Raw genomic sequence first — 20651 nt, 5'->3', positions numbered from 1 at the left:
GTACTGCAACAAACAGGGCAGAGTGGAGTTGTGGACCCTATGGTCAGGGGACAGGGCAGGGAAATCAGGGCATGTCCCTGGTGGTTCAACACCTGGCTGGTTCCCTGAATGCCAGTGCGGACAAACTCAGCCGGTGGTGCATGATGGATCACAAATGGCGTCTTCACTCAGAGGTGGTGCAAGGTCTCTTTCAGCAGTAGGGAGAGCCTTGGTTAGATCTGTTCACCACAGAAGAGAACGCACAAAGTCAACAGTTCTGCGTGTTGGAATTTCCAAGGTGGCCCTCGCTCGGTGAAGCCTTTTGCCGCGAGTGCAATTGCAGCCTCTTGTACACCTTTCCGCCTGTACCACTTCTACCCAGAGTGCTGAAGAAGATCAAGCATGACTGGGCCCAAGTTATTCTTGTGACTCCGGACTCGCAGAGTGAGTGAGCTTCAAGCTTTATCTTCTAAACCTCCCTTTCTTGCTGTCCATCCGGACAAAGTAGTCCTCCGTACTAGGCCCTCTTTTCTGCCCAAAGTAGTCACTTATTTCCACATAGGTCAGACCATCACATTGCCCACCTTCATCCCGCCTCCGCACCCTTCCAAAGGTGAGGAGAGACTCCACAGTCTGGACCCAAAGCGTGCGCTGTCTTTCTACCTTGACCGCACAAAAGACTTCCGGGTGGACGATCAACTCTTAGTGGGTTACGTGGGTGCTAAGAAAGGTCGGGCAGTGCACAAACGTATCATCTCTTGATTGGTTGTCCTATGTATCAAGATCTGTTATTCTTTGGCTAAAAAGGAACCTCCAGTGGGACTACGCACCCACTCTATCAGGGCAATGGCAGCGACTACTGTTTTGGGACGCGGACATCCCTTACTTGACATCTGTCAGGCAGCCATGTGGGCATCCTTGCACACGTTCACTAAGTGTAACTGCCTGGATAGCCAAGTCCGGAGAAATAGCTTTTTCAGCTGTTCTGTTCTCCAGGACTTCCTGGTGTGAACTTAGTTCGCAGACACTCCTCCAGGGTTCCTATTGCTGGGGTATCTATTTTAAGGTAAGGAATCTATAACTACGGTCTCTTTCAGATGAATACGTTACTTTCCTTCGGTTACAATGCATCTGTAAGAGACATTAGTAGTTATAGATTCCTTACCGCCCCACCCATCCTCCTCATTCTGCTAACTGGCTTATAGGGATAAGGACTCCCTTACAGGGCCCTAGTCATGTTCTCTAAGTGGTCAGTGTCTTGCATGGCTGTGCGCTTCTGGCATGGAAAGTCGTGTCAGAACTGACATCAGCGCACAGGAGCAGCGTCTAAGAAGACACTGCGACGTCATCCCGGCAACCACGACGCCGAAGACGAACGACACCACCTACCAACGCTCAGGGGTACTGCTAAGAAAATATTCCTCCGGATCCAGTGTGACGCCTGGGGGTAATTCTAAGGTAAGGAATCTATAACTACTTATGTCTCTTACAGATACATTGTTACCGAAGGTAAGTAACTTGTTCATTAAGCAATATATATAAAAAAGTTATTATTACATTGTTCGTGATCATAAACAATTTAGCTTTGCACAAGCCCTCATACGCTAGTGTTGAATTCCACAGCCTTTAAAACAAATTGATAATAAATTAAATCTATGAAATAGTCTGGGTTTGTGTTTAGGTCTCTGTGCTGTCCCAGTGACTCGTTCTCGTGAATGCTGTCAGAAAAGCTAGGGCTGTAGTGCGTCTGTTTTTTCATGATTAACCCGTGCGCTTGGAGTATTTTCGTTTGCCCTTTACTCGTCTGTAAAAGTTTCTGATCCGATATGCCAGTGCCTTTTTTTAAGTCCTCGGAAAACGTAGATTACTAATTAAGTTAATGGCAGCAAGGAATTCTTCCAAGTATGCCAGCAGAGCAGTCTTGTCACATGCAGGGTATTTACCCTTAATGAGCTATTGTGAACTACATACTCTCATACGCTTCAATAGGGTGTGACGTTTCGACATCTGTTAATACACTAATGCCTGTTAATGCTCAATATCAAAATGAATGGCAGGGTTCCTGTACCTTCTTCATGTCCTTCAATTTTGTCATACCGTTTGCTAAAGTTAATGAAATGTTTTTATAGGAAAATGAATTATTTGTTGGGGAGGATGCAAGTCCTTCCCAAGTAATAAATCCAAAATCCTATTAGGTGCAACACGCAAGTTCAATAAATAAAGATGGGCTCAACCCCTGGTTACTTTGGCACGGAGCAGACCGGCTTATCTTAAGGAAAAGTGTGTTCTTTAACAGTATCAAAACAATTAAATAATCAAAACACAACACATTAAAAATCCCTCAACCAATTTCTAAAAATCGAGAAAAAAATTGGGAAACTTACACTTATTTGAATAAGGGAAAACAGAGATACAACGTTTTAAAGATTTCTGTCAAAAAAGCTATGAAAAGTAAAGTGCCCATCAGAAGTCACTGTTTGTAACTGACTGGGACCTCGGCACCATTTCAAGCTGACTGCAATTGAGATACCCCCACATGTCATCTCGTACAAAGATTTTACCTTTTGACTCTGTCTCTGAAATGGTAGTTGATATCCTCCAGCGGGGCAAAGCTGCAAGCCTCATCTGTCAAAGCCCTCTCAAAGTCAGATAACGTTGGATAAGGTCCTGCTAAAGCCATTGGTTTTGACGGGAAAAGTTAAGTGGGAAAATTCACATTTCGTGGCTGCCTGAGTCCTCTCATTGGGGCAAATACATTTTGCACCTGCGACCGGTCAATCTGTCTACCTTTGGGATTAGTGTTTTATTTGGAGCTCAAAATCCTCCAGCGAACAAGTCAAAAGCTATTTCAGATAAGTTCTCTTAGAATTAGCATCTTTCCCCCGGAAGCTAGAAAAGTCTACAAAGTCTACATATTTTTTAAGTCCCAACTTTTCAGACTTTCTGGAGCAGCTACCCTTGATCACTTCTAAGGTTCCTAGGACCTCAATCACAGCACTTAGGGGCCAGGACTCACTCCAGCAGAGGCCACCAGCAGGGTACAGTCCCAGTCCAGGTGCATCTTGTCACTTCAGGAACAAGCATTTGCAATGCAAACGGTCTAGCATTAGTAAAAATTATAACTATTGGGGCTGCAAATGACAATGTTTCTTAGTTATGTTTTCTTTAAATATATACCAGCAGTCGCATAAGCAATTAAAGAAAATCCAAGCCAACTGTTTTCAGAAATGTTTTCTACCAGAGAACTACTACACTAACTTGTCAGAAATTTTAAAGAACGTACTGATCTAGCTGATCTGTTATGGAAACCTAACAAATAATTTCCTTTGGTTTAAAGTGGATGAAACTAGAATTTTTTTAGTTTTCTTGTACGTGCGCCAGGGCGAATCTCCTGACATGCAGTCTGCAGAACAGGAATGCATAATGGCTTGTAAACCTCTTCACTGGTAGTGTGTTTAAAGGGGGCCGGGCGAGTGCTCAGTGATCCGTTTATTGCTTTGATTAATTATGGCGCATACAGTGGGTTTAATTTATCCTTTTTTGGGTGATACACTCCCCCCAGACTTGAAATGCGCCTTTATATTGTAGACATAGTGAACTGCAGAATTTTAGGGGTTCTTAAGAGGGGAGGGGAGGGGAGGAGAGAGTGTGAGGGAGAAAGAGGAAGAGTGGAGGGGCCGAGCAGCGGACCACTTACTGAGAGAAGAATTGGCCCCCGTGTCTAAGTTCATTCTGCTGTAGGTGTGGAAGAATTTTGATAGAGAATACTTAAATGCTGTGTTGCTTTAGTTAAAAGCTGGAAGTACTTGCAAATAAATGCCTGCCGGTTTATTTGTACGCCCGCCAAGGAAATGGTGCTAAGCGAACACAGGGTTTACTGTGCTAGACAATATCAATGGCTAAGGGAGGGGTAAAAGCGCCCATGAGTGGGACAACATAAGGGGGGTGGGCGAGGGCCACATTTTGGCAACTTTCTGCTCCTCTTTATAGCTGGGTCGGGTGGGTTCACCTCCTATTAAAATAAATTGGAGTGTATTGGGCCGAATGGCATTTGGTGACAAATAATGGACATCTCGTTGGGATCCCGGGTTAAGATGGGATAGAGCTTTGGGCGTGCATTGGTCATTGAATAGACACGGTGCAGGTTTTCTGCAGAGGAGTGTTGCACTACTGGGTTGTGAGAGGTGTGGGTGAGTTGGGATTGAGAGGGCTGGGAGAAGCGGTACCCTTGCACGCCTCCCATGCCTGCTGCCCAGGCAATAAAAAGCGAATTCGGAAAGAGCATGCGCTGCCTGCGTGCAATTAATTACTGATTACCATTCGACAAGCGCATGTGCTGCCTGCTCACACTTAATTACGGATTACCCAGCCATTATTTACATGGGCAAACGCAAAAAATCCTTAAATTAAAGTTTACGTGGCACACGGTGTGCTCCTTTGCATGCCTGCGGTACCCGAAAGGCCCCTGCATAGAGCCGCTTTAATCTAATGCTGTGTAAGGCGAGACGCTGCCAGTAATTTGAGCAGAGGGGGAGGCCGGTGTGTGGTGGGAGATAGGCAAAGCTTCCTGAAGACTTTTTGAGTTTTCTGAAGAGCAGCATGCTGAGGTCGGGCAGTGTGCACTGGCAAAGCTGCCCCGTTCTCTCCCGCACGCCTCCCGTGCCTGCTGCCCAGGCAATTAAAAGCAAACTCAGCAAGCGTATGTATGAAAAGCAAACTCTCAGTTAATTACTGATTTCCCAGTTGGAAAGCTGGTATTGGAATCGGGAGGCAGCAGCTATAGGAAGACCGGGACTGGGATGCCAGGCCGTGCGTTTCAAAAGCAGGAGGGAGGAGGAGGCGGCAGCTGCGGCAGCCAAGGAGAGGGAGCAAAGGGTTTGGAGGAGGATTCAGCTGCAGCCAGGGAGAGGGAGCAAGAATGGGCACGCGTGTAGTTCCTGAGCTTAACCACAAAGGAAAAAAAGAGTGCTCCAAAACGAATAAATAACATAATGAGTAACAGTAGATGTAAGAGGGGCAGTCCACATGGGAGGTTACAATAGTAGAAAAGGAGGGATTACTAAGCATATTAACCAATGAAAAGCAGACATTTAGGCAGGACAGCAAGAGGAACCATTGAAAAAGAAAGGTGCATTTTCAAGCTGATATCAAAGATGCGACATGTCTCGAAGAGACATCGCAAGCGCTGCCTAGGCAAGACCTAAAAAGACCTCTTGCAGTGTGTTGTGCTCTTGAAGCCCTACAGGCGGTCAGCCACCTGAACCGTGGAGTCATCTTCAGTCCTGGCTACCAGTAGGAGCCCTTCAGGTATCCACAAAGGTCACAGACAGCAGGACCAGTCCTCCTTTTGTTCTACCCCATCCAGATGTGTTCTAATGAGCTGTGGGTGAGGTGCCATTTTTGTAGGATTCACTAGCCAGTGGGCGGGAGCGACTCCTGGACACACCCTAACCAATGGGAAAATGAGAAGTCTCCACCTCAACCCCACCAAACTGGTTCTAGGACCTGCTTTATAGGTCTCTCGAGCAGCGTGGTTCCAATTCCCACCAAGTCTTTATCCCCCACTGTATCACTCACCCCACCCAGGACACCTAGGAGGGCTCTCTCAGGTGAAGTAACTATTTGCCTCCGCTGCACACCAGAGAGGGTGTAAAGATTTTCTCCCAGTTTTGTGCAATCTGGGAGCATTCCCAGACCAAGTGAATGAATGTGCTTGTCGTTCTAGGTAGTGCTAGCATGCTGGGTTTATCATTGTGCCCTTATGGTGTAGTCTCAGGAGTGTCAGGTTGGTCGTGTGTAGAAAATTAAGCTCGATTAATCTGAGCCTTGAGGAGATGACCATTATGCTTGCTGATATGCACACATCCCTCTAGTTGGAGTTGTCTAGGGGGCCCAACCAGCCCTCCCAGCGGGATCACAGCGATACAAACAGGTCTGAGGCGTTAAGTATGAGGGTTCTGTAAATCAGTGAGTTGCCCTTAACTTCTATAGGACTCATGAGGATTCAAGATTCTATGGATTGTATTTCGAAACTGCACCAAGAGAGTCACAATGTTGTTCAAGGGCATGGCGCAGTTGTAGATATTTAAAGAATTGGGATTTATGAAGTGCGTATTCAGCTTGAAGGAATAGGAATGGTTTTATAAGTGACCCCTACCACCTGTCTCCGACGAGTAGATCCCGATATTATCCCAATCTCCAAACCCAACCAAGGACGACAAGTGATGCAGTCATCGTCCCGTCCATAATGGGGTCTCCAGCATGATCCATTTATCCCAGCAAGTTTGTCTCTGCGACGATCACCAATTTAGGAGAACCCCTCCAGATTGGCTCGGGAAGGTGTGAGGGGATGGGGCTTCCATAAAGCATACCTCTGATATCTAGACCCATTGTTGCCACCTCAAGACATCACACTGGGTCGTCCCATCTGCCGTTTAGCCATTTGTTGACCACTAACTCGTGGGCCAGCCTGTAATGGAGACAGACATCTGCCATGCCTGTATCTCCATCGTATGGTGATTAGGAATGTTTACTGAATACGATTCGGGAGAAATTATTAAGCTATTCTGAAGGCAGGTAATTTTGCCATTAGGGTGCAGACCCAGACATGCAGTATCAGCAGTGGGTAATTTATAAGGTGTGCAGCATGCACGGTAGCACAATCATTTTGAACAAGGCAATATGACCTAGGTCTTGAGAGGGAGTCGCACCCACCTGCTCATATACGAGTGGCGAACATCATGGTGTGTGAAATAGCAAGAACTTAAAAAAGAACTTGTGTGTCCCCCCACCCCGCACTTCCTTCCAGAATCATCTGTTGCCCCACCCCTCCAGACATACTAAAGCAAACAGAGGTGTAAGTCTAGAGGATTTTTGTCCCTGTGTCTGTAATTCGTGATTGAGGGGGTGCTGCAGGGGAGGTTTTTGATACTGTTTGTAGCATCCTCTACTCTCTCTTCCAGGAGCTTAGATGCTGTTGACATTATAGAAACTGTACACTGAAGGTCACGTAGGGTGTCTTCCAGCGCGGACATTCAGGCCTCTACCTTGGTGATTGTCTGCCATACCATTGCCATGGGGGGGTTACAGAGTCCACAGATCCCCGGGCTCTAGACGAGGGGGCATGAATTTATTGATTTGGTTTTGTCGCAGTAGGTTTGTTGCAGCCTATGGTGTAGAGCGGGTGCAGGCTGATGTGAATGATGAGTTAAGAAGCCATGGCAATGCTGGTAACACTACTAGGATGGTTTCTAGGCATCCATCTATGGAAGTGGGGCACATCAGCTACTTCCACCAAACTAAGGTGGGCAGCACGAGTAGCTGTATCTGGGTGGTCACACCCCACCCCCGTTAGCACTACTATTAAGTCCAGACCAGCCCCAGATGCCTGTAAATGGCGGAAGCGAAGAGGGACCACTGTGGTCCTGCCGTCCTCACCAGCACTCCCAGTCCAACCCCACTGTTGGCCGGTCGCCCCAGTCCAGACAATCAGCCAGGCAGAGCGAGGATGCAGTGTAGTGAGATGCAGCTGATAGAAACAGCAACAGTTGATTTGCCCCTGTTTCTGGCAAACAGCTGCCCCTCTGCAGCCCCAGGTGACCCGTCCCCCCAAGCTCACCTGCATTCTTCAAGTTTCCCCCCTCCATGTCCTCCAGTTGGGGGGACCAGGACTAAATCAGTAGAGAGTGGATGGCGATGGCCCTGCCGCTCCAAAGCGGGAGCCCCAGCCGCAACCGCAAGTAGGGTGGTGGCCTGCGCTGTCATCTTTGCGCTCCTGGAAGAGCCTCACCCGCCATGCCCACACCAGCAGTATGCCAATGAATCCTTCGGCACCACGAGGAGGCGGGGAAGTAGTGTCTACAGGGCCGAGGGCCCAGTGCCTCCCAAGGTGTATTGCTTGTGGCACACGGCTCCCGAAACCCCATTGGGGGCTGTTTGACGGCCACATTGTTGAGCGCAGCCTTGAGGGCCGAGGGCCTGGTATTTCCTTGTTCTCAGTGGCACGTGGTTTCCAGTACTTAATGTGGAGCCGCGCAGGTTCACCCAGTGACGGCCACGGGTGACAAAAGGGGGCTTTTTGGCTGCAGCATGGCCCTTACTGCTTGCCACATGTGTCCTGGAGGCTTGAGGGAGCAGTTTGTCGTGTCATCACCCTGTCTGCACCATCTTGTTTGAGCAGTGGTGGGCCCGACCAGCCGGGAGCTCTAGGAAGGAGTAACCACCATCATGGCCCCTTAGGCCATGCCCCCGTTTCTTAACCTCTTGCGTCGTCATGAGTCACAGTAGAGCTGTGCTCATGACGAACTTAGCTTGTCATAACGGCCGCGGCCCGACCATGCGCGAATAATTCCCTGCCTGTGCGGGAGAATTAATCAGTGGGCGGGGTCGTGACGAGCTCACCCCGTCATGAGCACAGCTTCACTGTGAGTCATGACGAGCTGAGCTTGTCATGAGCACAGCGGAGCCGTGCCCCCCCCCCCCCCCGCACCGTGGTAAAATTACCCCCGCAGGGAAGGGGTTAATATTTAAAAGTAGGGCTCTTTCATGTCAAAGGATATTTTGATAATTTTCCCTGCAGGTTTAAAACATTAATTGGTCAGTCAACACAGGCAAGCATGAAGCCATGTTTCTTTTGTCATCCTAGTGGATGGCCTGGAATGTGCTGCAGGCGACATTTAACTTCCCATGCCACTGGTGTATTTTCCTGACCCATATACTATTGCTTTAGTGGAAAGTTGAATGTTCCTGTTGGTGATTAGCCAATTTGACCATGTTTTAGGAGTCAGAGAATATACTTTTGACACTTGATAGGAGTGCCTAGTATGTTGAGTTTGATAATAGTAACTCTTGTCAGGATTAAAGGGGGTGATCATGCAAAGCTAAGGATTTTCTCACATCTTTTGAAAAGTCACTTTAGAAGGTTTATCTTCAATTAAGTACATGCTTTATAAGCTCCTTGTAAAGGGCCATGGCAACGTGGTGAGCAGTCTGCCACGTGGAGCACAGTGGAATCCCTTGTAAGCATTGTTCCACCAACACCTTCCATGCACTCTAAAGATTTCTGAGCAGCAGTTCTCTGACTTCTCTGGGGCTTGCTCTTTCTGGACGCCAAAAATATTTTTTATGCTGACTGTGGAAGGGAGCTGCTTGTAGAAATGAATAGTGTTCACCAAGCTTTCCAACCTAGCTGAAGTGAGATGGGGGAGCCTGTTAAAAATGCACTGATTTAAAGTTCTCCATACTCGTTACCTGGCACAACATACATGCAGCTTATAGATGTATGACCATTAGTTAGAAGGGCTGTAAGAATATCCGTGACTTGAGTGTCTTTTTTTCTCACCCGCCACCATAAAAGGTCCTACTGGTGCAGAGGCTGTAGGCAGTGACCCAACCATTCTGCTGACAACTGTTCTTATCACATGGTCGTGGTAACTGTTCTATTCCATTCAAAGCAACCTTGCGTTCTGGCTTTTGTCAGTGATGCCACCTATAGAAAGGCCTCAACTCTACTAGGAGGGCAAGATGTGGCCTCTTTTGCAGTGTTGGACCCACTCGGCCATGCCACTGGATAAACACTCCCAGGACATCATTGGCGTACAACTTCACAGGAGTACCTATCTGGACCACAAGGACTTCACCTCTGAACTACTGAGACTGCCAGTGTACAATGGCATTCAGTTATGATGAATGGTTGAATGGATGCCCTCAAGACTGACGGATGCCATCATGGTACCTCAAAGCCCTTTGACAACACCTGTCCAGTCAGATCCAATGGGTAACCGAGTAGTGCAATGTGGTTCTCTCCTTGATGATCTTGCTCCACTATGCAGGGACACACCCAGACCTTTAGGAACATGATATTCCAGGCTGCTCAAGCCATGTGAGGATCTGAAAAATTGTTCCTTGAGGGTGAGCATGCGCATCAAAATAACCCACTTTCGTCTGTAGTGATATTTATATTGTATTTTCGCCACAGCAATATACGTAAAACATTTGTGTATGCAATTCCCCCGAACAACATTTGTATTCACTTTATGTATCTTCGAAGAATGAACAGTGAAGTCAAGTTTGCTGGGATCCAGACCGGCGACTTTCAGATCACACACACCTAGGAGTGAGTACATAAGTCACTATTTCTGGACTATATGAGTAAAACAGTGTAGGTTTTTAAAGAGACCACTGCTTTCCTTGCCGCAGTGGTGGGATAACAAAGCATCCCCGGGCTGCTGCCTGTTAACTTCACAGCTCGCGGGAAGTGCCCCAGCAGGCAATTCATTTCATATTAGTTTGTTTTCAGATAGTGCCCTTAGTCTGTCCAAAGCCTTCTGTTCTTTTATAGAAGAAGGGGTGCATATGTTCCTTGTGTTATCCGCTGCATTTTACCCGGACCATTGAAACACGCTATCGAAAGACCCTAATATTTATGACACAACCTTGCATGTGCCCGAGCATGTGCGCTGATATTACTAAGACCAAATCTATTCAAACCCACAAAGGTGGGAGCGGCACACCCAGTGTTTTGTTCGTGCCTTATGCAGTCATGTCTGCATGTCCTCACCAGTTCAAATAGAAGTAGACTTCTCAGATATGCAAAGCCTCAGAGAAGGCGTCGCTTAGGTTTAAGTATATTTACACTAATACTGAGTAAGCAGTACATCTTTGAATTATTCATGTCATGCTGAAGGTACATTCCCCATTCTGAAGGTAAACTGACTGTGCACTTTGAGCCAGGCCCCCTGTTTCAGTGCAGGGCCGGACTGGGAATCGAAACCGGCCCTGGCAAACTGCTCAGCCAGCCCCCCTAGGGGAAACAGGGGGGTGCGGTTGAGCGGTTTGCTAGGGCCGATTTTGTTACAGGGGGCTGATATTGGCGACCCCAGTAACAAAAACGCCCCCCCCCCCCCCCCCAGGGCCCAAAAACCGGCCCCACCCTGGTGTCCCACCAGCGAAACGCCCGGTGCCTGCTACGGCCAGTCCGGCCTTGTCGCTGATTCATATATAGAATCTAAAAGTTTTCTTTCAGGCTTAGACTTGTCATGTGTTTGCCATCTTTGGAGATAATGTCTTTTTCAAATTTTATTTGTATTTATTATTTCAGTAAGCATGACCAATATTATTCACCAATAACATGCCGCATGAGCAGGAGTTTTATCTGTGAAACAGTTTGCATGTAAAAAGATGGATGTTTATTTACACAATCCTATGAATTCAAGGCACCAGAGATTTCTCAGATTTGTGGTAGACAAGAAACACCATCAGTCAAGGTACTGGCTTTCAGAATGAAATCAGCACCGTGAGTATTTGCAAAATGTTTAGCAGCAGTAGCGGCACACATACGAAGACAAGGCATTCATGTTTAGCCCTACCTAGAAGACCCAAGTTGGTAAGGGCAGACTCGCACAAAAGATACAAAGAATACATTCTTCATATCATGAAGACTATATCAACTGGGTCTCCATAAAAACGGAAAAATCATTTCCAAAACCAGAATAAGAGAAGAATTTCTTGGGATGCAGAATAAACTCAATTCAGAGGAAGGTATTCCGAAGCGAGAAGAGAACAGTGCAAATATTGAAGTTTGAACATTTAAACTTACCAGAAAAGACTATGGCTATTCTAAGAGAAGCAAGGAAACCTACAGCTAGGAAGATGTTACACGGTGAAATCGAAAAGATATTCACTACGGTGTCTTAAAAAAGGAATATTAAAGAAGAACACAAGGGATAAAACAGTTTTAAGGTACTTGACACATTTGTTAGACTGTAAATCAACATATGCTTTACTTAGGGTTCATTTAGCATCAGTGGTGGTGTACACAAGGGGCCACATTGGAAAGAGTGTCTTCACAGCACCAGTAATTAAGTGGTTTTTGGGAGGAGGAAAGAGAATCTCACCTCCAAGAGAGGTAATCACACAACTAATGAAGGCACCATTTGAACCTTTACACAAGGTTGCATTGCATCTGTGCGCATTAAAGACTGCATTCCTGGTGGCCATTACCTCACTACACAGAGTAATTGAATTGCAAGATGTCACCTTCCAAGAGCCTTACTTTCAAGTACCCAGGGGCAGAATTGTTATGAATATAGATACACAGTTCATGCCAACGGTTATTTCACAATTTCACAGGAATCAGAGTATTCAGATAACCAGTTTCTTTTAGAATCCAAAAACGCAGGCAGAGAGAACATTACACACTCTGGATGCAAGATGTGCAGTCATGTATTACATAGAAAGGACAAAAGCAGACAGAAAAACAAAACAACTTTTTGTGCCCTTTGCAAATAGTTTTCTAGGAATACCAGTTACAAAGAACACAATTGCAAGATGGAGAGCTCACACCATTCAGTTTGTCACAGGAATACTGAAGATACATTATAAAAGACTCCAGGAGCACATTCAACAAGAAAGAAGGGAGCAGCCATTGTTTTTTTTTGTTTTTTTAGCAAATACACCACTACAAGACATCTGTATGGCAGCAACTTGGTCATCAGTGCACACGTTCACAAAACACTGTGTAGATACATAGATGAACAAAGAAGCACAAGTAGGACAAAAGGTCTTACAACATCTGTTTTCAAGTAAATGCTCATCTTCAACCCAACCTCCACTGAAGTAAAAAAAAAACTGCTACAAAATCGATGAACAGCATCTGAATCCAGAAATGATCCACACTGCAAAACATGTCGTTTACATGTCGGTGTAGCTTTTTGTAGCTTGAAGAATTTTGTGGATTCACAAGTGAACCCACCCATCTCCACCAAGAAGATGATAGGAGGGAACAGCTGCCAAAAAATAAAAAATCTGAAAATGGCGACCAAAGATGGGAGGTTCCGAAGGAAGCATGCCGACTTCAGCAGGGAACACCAAATGGAGGTCGGTCGACTCCCCCCAACAACAAAAGAAAAAGAGTAAAGACTAAAGTTTAAAAATGTAATGCTGAGAAAGTTTAAATTTTCCCTGTGTGCCGATTGTGTGGTGTCATCCATTCTTCATGCAAAAGCTTAAGAAATGTCTCTTAGCTTTAAAAAATGTGTTGTTTTATTGTGAGATTCATTTTCTCGTTCATTTTATCATGTTTGTTTTGATATGCTTTTATTTAATTTATTTTTTTGCCTACAGGAAAGGATGACGCCCGTATGCAGCTCGACACTGTCCTCCAGGATGTTAATGATAAATATGTGGTGTTGGAGGAAACTGAAAAAAAGGCAGTCCATCGAGCACTGATTGAGGAGCGAGGGCGGTTTTGCAGCTTTGTTTCGCTCTTAAGACCAGTGTTGGTAGGTGGCTTGCTTGACAAGGACATGGGAAACTGGTCTGTGGTGTGGCGTATCTTTTCATAACTCTCCTGTGTCTGCAATCTTTTCAGTAGATCACTCCCTTTGAGATGATTTCCCCTTTTGTAACAAAGCCCAGGGTGAGTGGGTGTGCGTTAAGACCTACGGAGCACTACAGTGTGATGTCGGCCTCCTGCAGACGCATCACCGAAGGCCCCCCAGAAGCAGCTCTCCATACATTTACACGCATTATTCATCAATTTACTCCTTAAATGAGTGCCATTATTGGGAACTGAACACCCAAATTGAAAGTTTGGCCTGTGGCGTATTGGTAAAATTGACTCTATTGCCAATAGGAAGTACCCAGGCTAGCAATAATTTGTTTTGTTCGTTCAGGTACGAGCTTGAGCCAAATAGCATTTTTGATATGTTGTAACACTACAAAAATACAAACATAATTACATGAACAAGGCAAAGTTGTAATCATGTGATCGAATTGTTGCGCCCGGCTTCTCGATCACACAATGTCATCAGTGCTTGAATGTGGCTGGTTGACCCTCCTTCTTCGTTGCAGACAAAGGCTCCTGCAGTATTCCCATTGGTTGGACTTCAATTGTGTGGAGCAAGATGTGTGTAAAGTATTGTAAGTCGTAAGCGGGAGGATGTATGCCAGCGTTCTACTACAGAAATAATCATATGCTAGTAAAATATTCAAAAATGTAAACTGTTTGGAGAATACAAGTTGAATGTGAATGGCACAGTAAGTCTTCGATAGTTCTTTGTTAGATTCCAAAATGTTTCTCCCTTTTTTACCACTATAGAGTGCTACTGCTTCATATACAATTCATAACCTGGATCTACATCCCTGTGGCCATAGTGTGTGGCTCGGAGATGAAAGAGGGGGCTGGTAACAGAATGTGAAGCCTGAATCCTCTAGAAGGCGCCATGGCCTATACTGGCTCATCCATATGCTCCTGCTGATCTTCAAAGTGTGCAGCTCTTGATTCACATCGTGATCTTGTTTGTAAGGATAATAGTATTTCCAAGACCTACAAATGTCCAAATCATGATATTTACTGGACTTCTGTTTTTTTTACTCATGGGCTTCTTGCGCTGAGGGGTCTCTTAGGAAAGTCGAATCAACGTAAGAAGTTAAATCTTCTGCTGAAATCGCAGCAGTATATCGGACCCTTCTCGCGGATTGCTCCTCTTTTGTAGATTAACGAGCCTGAACTGCACAGCGACTGAGAGTTTGTTGGGAAAGAAAGGTGATAGTTTGAAGAATGCAAAAGCGAACACAGACCAGTATGCTTTACTTATATCAGCCCGTATGTAGCTTCGTTTAGGTCTGCCCAGCGGTTATGTTCAAAAATATGTTGAACTAATTAAATCACGTACTAATTTTACGTTCTATTTGGCCAAATACTCAATGCCATATTTCCCCATTGTTTCCTCTCAAGTCCTTCTATGGATGAAACTTTAATGCTCCAACATTCGGAGTTCAGAAATCACAGGTTCTGCTTGTGCCCCTTTGACAGATTTGCTTTCTCCATTGACATGGCCCGCAGAGTCTCTGTTTCTGTCATTGCATCCAGAGATATAATTCAGCAAGTAAGATTATACCTACAACAAGCCTGGACTATTGGCTTTGTCAATGGTTGTTAGTTGCATAAGATAAATAAGCAACAACTATGGCTTCGTTGTTTATAATATTGAAAATGCTTCCGTTCTAAAATTATGAGACTAGGAAAGACCTACAATGCGTCTCTTCAAAGTTACATCAAAGGCAGTGAAGGGTGGCACTGCTGCAGAGTTAAAAAAAAAAAAAAAATCACCCTGTGGGTGAGGGCAGTAATGGAGAGTCCGATAGGGACCCGTCTCAGCACTTGCTTTATAGAACTGACTGTACTGGGCACCGGCAGGACCCGGCCCACCTAAAGCCCTGCTCTTGAGTGCATATAACTAACAAAAGATACGGTTGCTTACAAAAGTCCAGTTATTGAAGCAGTGTACCTGCAATCTTCGTTTACTGTCTCTTGGCCTTGAAATAGGATTATTTTCTCCTCTTTCTTGGTTCGGTGCTGCCCCCATCTTCCGAAATGGTATTTGGTTGCTATTGTAGGATCTCTTAATGATATTGCTCTTTTTCAAGAGTTTCAGCATAGGGGTCTTCACTTTTTAGAGACCGTGTACTTCCACTGTTGTCTAGTTTTTGTTGCTCAGTTTCACCATCGAGATGACTGCTCCGTCTGTCTGACCTTGAGGTTATTTTTGCCCAGGCGATCTTTGTCACATCCTTCCAGGGCTGGATCTTGTTCACTCTTAAACCAAGATTGATGCTCACTTCAGGTCAGTGTGCTTCCTGTGTCCTGCTGCACTATTTCTTTTTCGGTACTCCCACTTTCATTCAATGCGCTGGATATTACCTCCCTCCTTGTCTTTCTCCCATGTTGTGTGCTCAAACATCTCCACTCTTGCTGTCTTATTGTACAGAAAGGGGGCTTCTGTTGCTGGAAGTCTCCTGCACTGTTAAGGTTTCATTTCCCAAAGCTGTTTGCTTTTTCCTGACATTTGGGGACAGAATTTATGGTCTGAGCAACTCATCATATTTTAGGTTAGATATCCTTATGCATGTTGTTAGTTTTACTCCAATTTCATGCAATGCTTAAGTCTGTATTCTCCTCTCTGGGCAGTGCCCTGGTCCCCCAAGGAGGACACACCTTCCCCTTCCCACTTCTCTCACATGCCATCAGTCATTTAAGGTGTGTGAATCCGGGGCAGCTTCAGAAATCTCAAAAATGGGGCTTAAGATGGTCAGCTCGTCACAGCTGATCTGGTGCCCTGCTTCATAGTTCAGTCATCTAACCAGGCTTCCATATTGCTACGCACTATATGATTTCATTGCCTCCAGAAGCGCTGAACAGAGTAACATCAAGCCCAAAAGGCAACTCCCATGGACAAACTCAATCTTCATGTCCAGTTTGGTGTCATTCAATCACATTTTTTTTCCAACAGATATTCCTAGATTGAATAGGAAGCATAGATGTTGAGGCATCCACAAAGCTATTATTACCGTACTATAGCCTTATAGCCCACCGTAGCGGGCTATACCGGCTGTTAAAGGCCCGCTGCAGCGTTAAAGCCCCGAGCCGAAGGCGAGGGATTTTAACAAAGCAGAGGGACTTTAAAAGCCGGTATAGCCCTGCTACGAAGGGCTAAAAGGCTATTAGAACATTCTGCCACTAGAGGGCAGAATGTTCTAACAAAACAAAGCCTTCAGGGAGCGGAGGGGATTGAAATCCCCTCAGGCTCCCTGAAGTCTTTGTTCACAGCCAGAGCTGTGAACAAAGACACATTGGAATGTTGGTGCTCCGGGCTTATACCGGACATTATAAGCCCGGAGCGCTCCATTGTTTTCAATGGAGCTCCCAACATTCCAATTTTCTAATATTCCTTCTGCAAAAATACCGTACATGTACTAATGGTTTCAAACATAAGCTTGCAGATTCAATGCCTAGTGCTGCGGGCTGTTCCTTCAGGAACCCATTTAGCTAGGGGCCATGGATCTAAGCCCCATGTATCCTCACCATTCAGGTGAGAAGCCGGTAGTGGTGAATAGGACTGGAGCATATGGGCGATCACCAGCCTGCTTGTATATGTTCTTTTGTGACTAATGGTTTCATCCCCCAGAAAAGGAGCTCTGTGAGTTGACGCTGGTAGTGTGCTGTAGGGCATTCTTTGTCCCTAAACATAGGGGAGGGGCTGTATTAAGCTCAAGTCTTTCCTCGCATGAGACTGGGATGGCAGCCCTTAATCCCATGCTGTAACACTAAAAAAGACAACCCCACAAAACAGGAAACTGTCTTCTGTTTGCACCGAATTTTGCACCATCCGTGATGCAAACGATGCCCTCCATGTGGTGGGCTTTGTCGCACAGTGGGAAACAGCAAGTGGAATTGGTTCTTTTTAATGTCTAGTGCACAACTCCAAGCCCTCCCTCCCTCTTTTGGAACTTGGGGCTTTTTTGTAAGTGCTTTTGTGAGACCATTGAGAGGGTTTACAATGGACTTGCACTCATTGAAGGATGTTGTAGGTTCTTAAAATTGGGACACATTTGGTGGTGGGCACTTCTGTAAAACAAGACCTGGGACTCCAGCGGATTCGTCTTTCTGGGATTTGTAAAAGCGCTCTAGGAGTGATTTCCAGCTCATGAAGAAGATCTGCCTCTCAGTATCCAGTGTGGAGTCATTCATCTCCACTCTTGCATGTGGCTCACGCTTTAGTGTCAGGGCTTTAAGGCTGGCAGGCATGGGCTGCTGGAGGGGCCGTGTTGGTGGTCTGTGAGATCTAGATAGAGTATTGGGAAGGACTGAGTAGAATACAACAAATGGCTGGAGGGTAAAGACCTCAGTTATTAAGATCTCTGCAAGCCTGCTGTTGCGCTTCGCACTGGGGTTGACCTCAGGGTCCAGTGACGTATGTTGAAGAGGCACTTGTCCTTGAATTCAATATCCTTATAAGTAAATTAGCAATTTCCATTTGTAAGTAGAACTGAGGGCAGTGTTATTGCAGATGACAGTTTTGCAAGTTATATATTGAGTATTCCTTTGAGTTTGATTGTTGATTTACATGTATACCACATTGTGGGTTTTGCCAACACGTGTTCTTCCATCCTGCGATTTGCACATGGGCCAAAGGGAGCTTATTTCTCGCGGTCTTGACTTCGAGAAAGTGTGAAAAGGTAGATCAGTCTCAATGCTGTGCGAGTGTAAGCAGTCCAGACTGATGTGAAGCCAGCCTCCTTCTGAAATGAATGTGTATTTCCTTATATGGATATTAAATTCAAGAAAATATGGAAGCTTCAAGTTTCATCCAGAAAACACACTGTTAACAATCTTTGGAGCCTGGAAGAAATGTCACTCTTCGCCTCTGGAACGTATTGAGTGTGATTTCAAGCGCAGATGTTTCCCTCTGCATCTGGAGCAATATTACTCAACTGTTCTGACGATAGAAAGTGTACTATATGTGGACGTTCTGTTTCCCATCAGCTGTAGCAACTAAAATTGTAACTTGCCAGACGTTCTTTGTTGAGTAAAATAGCGAGCTGCATGAGTAAACTGTTTTCCTACTGGGTTTCCTTCCAGGACGAAGAGATCGGAATGTTGGGAGAAATAACTCATTTACAAACTCTTCTCGAGGACCTCACAAATTTGACCTCTGAACCAAATAAGCTTCCTCCAATGAGTGAACAGGTTAGTTCAGAGTTGTGCATGCCTGAGCTATATTTTGATGCTTAAAAATGGTAGAAAATGTGAATTTATTGAAAACGCAAAGTTAGGAATGTCTGTATGGTGCTAGATTAGTGTTCAATCACTCTCATTAATTCAGCGTACTTGTGTGCTGTGCTGGGTACCCAGTCACTCAGGTTCTGATGCCCTGGTCGACTTTGAAGTCCCCTCCACTTGCACTAATAAGCTTTATAGGGGCCTCCTGCAGCAAGTGTAAGGTGTACAAATGCCCCACATCAGACAAATCATGTTTGTGGAATCACCCGCCCCAGAAACTGACTAAATACCCCCTAACAACTCCTGTTAGTTTAAGCAATGCTGCAATGTGCAGAGCCACAGACGAGCGTGTGGGCTCATTGCCACAGTCTACACTGGAGAACTGACCCAACTGCATATTTATTTGTGAAATGCTTGTCTGAGATATGTTTGGACGTACATGCAGTAATGAGTGTAGAAAATACCACCAGGTTCGTCTTTGCCTCAACGCTCAGCAGTCTGCGTGTGAAAAACACTTTATGAAAGCAGAAGTTCTTGTGCATTTCACCACCTGTCTACCTTTGTGTTTGAGCAGCAGAGGTGTATTGTGATGCCTGGGGGGGGGGGGGGGGGCTCTCTACTTGCAGAAGTGAATGCTGAGCTGCACTGGCCATGATTTCTTTAAATTGTACAACTTGGTTGCCCTTTATTGGCTGCATCTGTAGTGAATTCAGGAACTTGTCCGTCAGCTACGTGTTATTGGGCCTTGTGTCCCAGGCACAAAGGGTGCTTTATGGGAGAAACCGCGAGAGCAGTTTAGCACAGTTGGTTTGCGATGGATGACATTGTCATTAATGTGAAAGCAGAAATCTCTGGTGCCGGATTGTGCCCAGAGCTGCAGCATTCCCGGGGCTCGTGCGATGGGGCTTTGATGTGGCTCATCGCTGGCTTTTCCATTGCCTGTACATGCCTTCCTGCTCAAGCCTTATTGTGAATTCTTATTGCATAACCCACCTATCTCTTTATGCGTTTCTTTCGCCCTTCTCCTGCAGGTGATCAATGACCTGAAGAGCTCGGATTACAACTTCATCTATCAGACCCCCCCATCCTCGCCGAGCGGGACGCTCTCACGCAAAGCAAGCACCAGCAGGTAACTAGCAGCCACCATAAAGGGCGGCGCCCAGCGGATGAGCAGCACGAACAGAGAGGCGGCTGATAAAGCCCGCACTGTCTCCTCCTCGTGTGCTCGCCGTCCGCAGTCACAGATCACATGCTGCGCCCATGGAATGTGCACGCGGCCAGCATGTGCTCCTGACGGGCCTTTCTGTGTATTCATAGAACCCATCCAATCAGGGAGCAATACGTGATGTGGCCGTTTGATCTTGCTGGTTAGTTCTTCGAAGCAAAACAAAGGCTGTTTCTGTGAGCAATGCGCTCGCCATGCAAGTGACTGACAAGCTTACTCGCAGAAGATGTTGGTGTTCCATTTGGGACGCTTTACTGGTGTTTTCTAAATGTATGGGAGTGGAGTGTGGGTTTGTGATTTTTTTGCTGAGGGGATGTGGGTGCATGCAGGGGGTGAGAATGGGGGATCGCAGCTGTTGTATGATGGGGTTGACTTTTCTATGACTGCTGTATCATGAAGAGTGTAGAGCAGAGGTCTTCAAACTTGTTGATGCCAAGACCCCCTTGTCAAAGTTTTTTAGGCGTAAGGACTCCCTCCTGACGAAAACCATAAACACCCCAAATTCCCTCAGCAAGTTATCTTTACGGTGGGGAAATAAGTTACAGTGTTTAGAAAACCAAAGGTCAGTGAGCCTGGGGGCATGGGCAGTGGTGTAGCTTAAAAAACAAGCATTGGCATAGCCAACAGGTCTCGCCTTTGGGACCTTATAAGTGTTTAGCCATGCAACAGTTGCATAACTAAACACTTATAAGGTCCCAAAAGCGAGACCTATTGGCTATGCCAATGCTTGTTTTAACTGCTGCAATCTATTGAAGCCTCACGGAGAACATCAAAGCGGCCGTGCGGCCGCGAAAGTGATCGCGATCAAACATCAAAGCGGCCGCGAAAGTGAAAGTAATCGCGGTAATAATTAAAACTGCTGGGACAGTCCACAAAAACCCAGGA

At 45.8% G+C, this 20651-nt stretch overlaps 1 protein-coding gene across 4 annotated transcripts in view; it reads left to right on the top strand.

The window, feature by feature from the left end:
* The window catches only part of LOC146812060 (protein MTSS 1-like), a 509468-nt gene that overhangs the window by 332995 nt on the left and 155822 nt on the right, over nt 1–20651 (top strand). For all 4 annotated transcript variants that reach the window (XM_085619068.1, XM_085619067.1, XM_085619069.1 and 1 more), the window contains exons 7-9: nt 13102–13259; nt 18401–18508; nt 19573–19670. In XM_085619068.1, coding sequence (XP_085475194.1) covers nt 13102–13259; nt 18401–18508; nt 19573–19670 — 364 coding nt within the window. The remainder of the gene's footprint in view (nt 1–13101; nt 13260–18400; nt 18509–19572; nt 19671–20651) is intronic.

Source organism: Triturus cristatus, chromosome 7 (assembly GCF_964204655.1).
Source record: "Triturus cristatus chromosome 7, aTriCri1.1, whole genome shotgun sequence".
Taxonomy (NCBI): Eukaryota; Metazoa; Chordata; class Amphibia; order Caudata; family Salamandridae; genus Triturus; species Triturus cristatus.
Note: the sequence above shows the minus strand (reverse complement) of the source record. Positions and strands in the feature narration are given on the sequence as shown.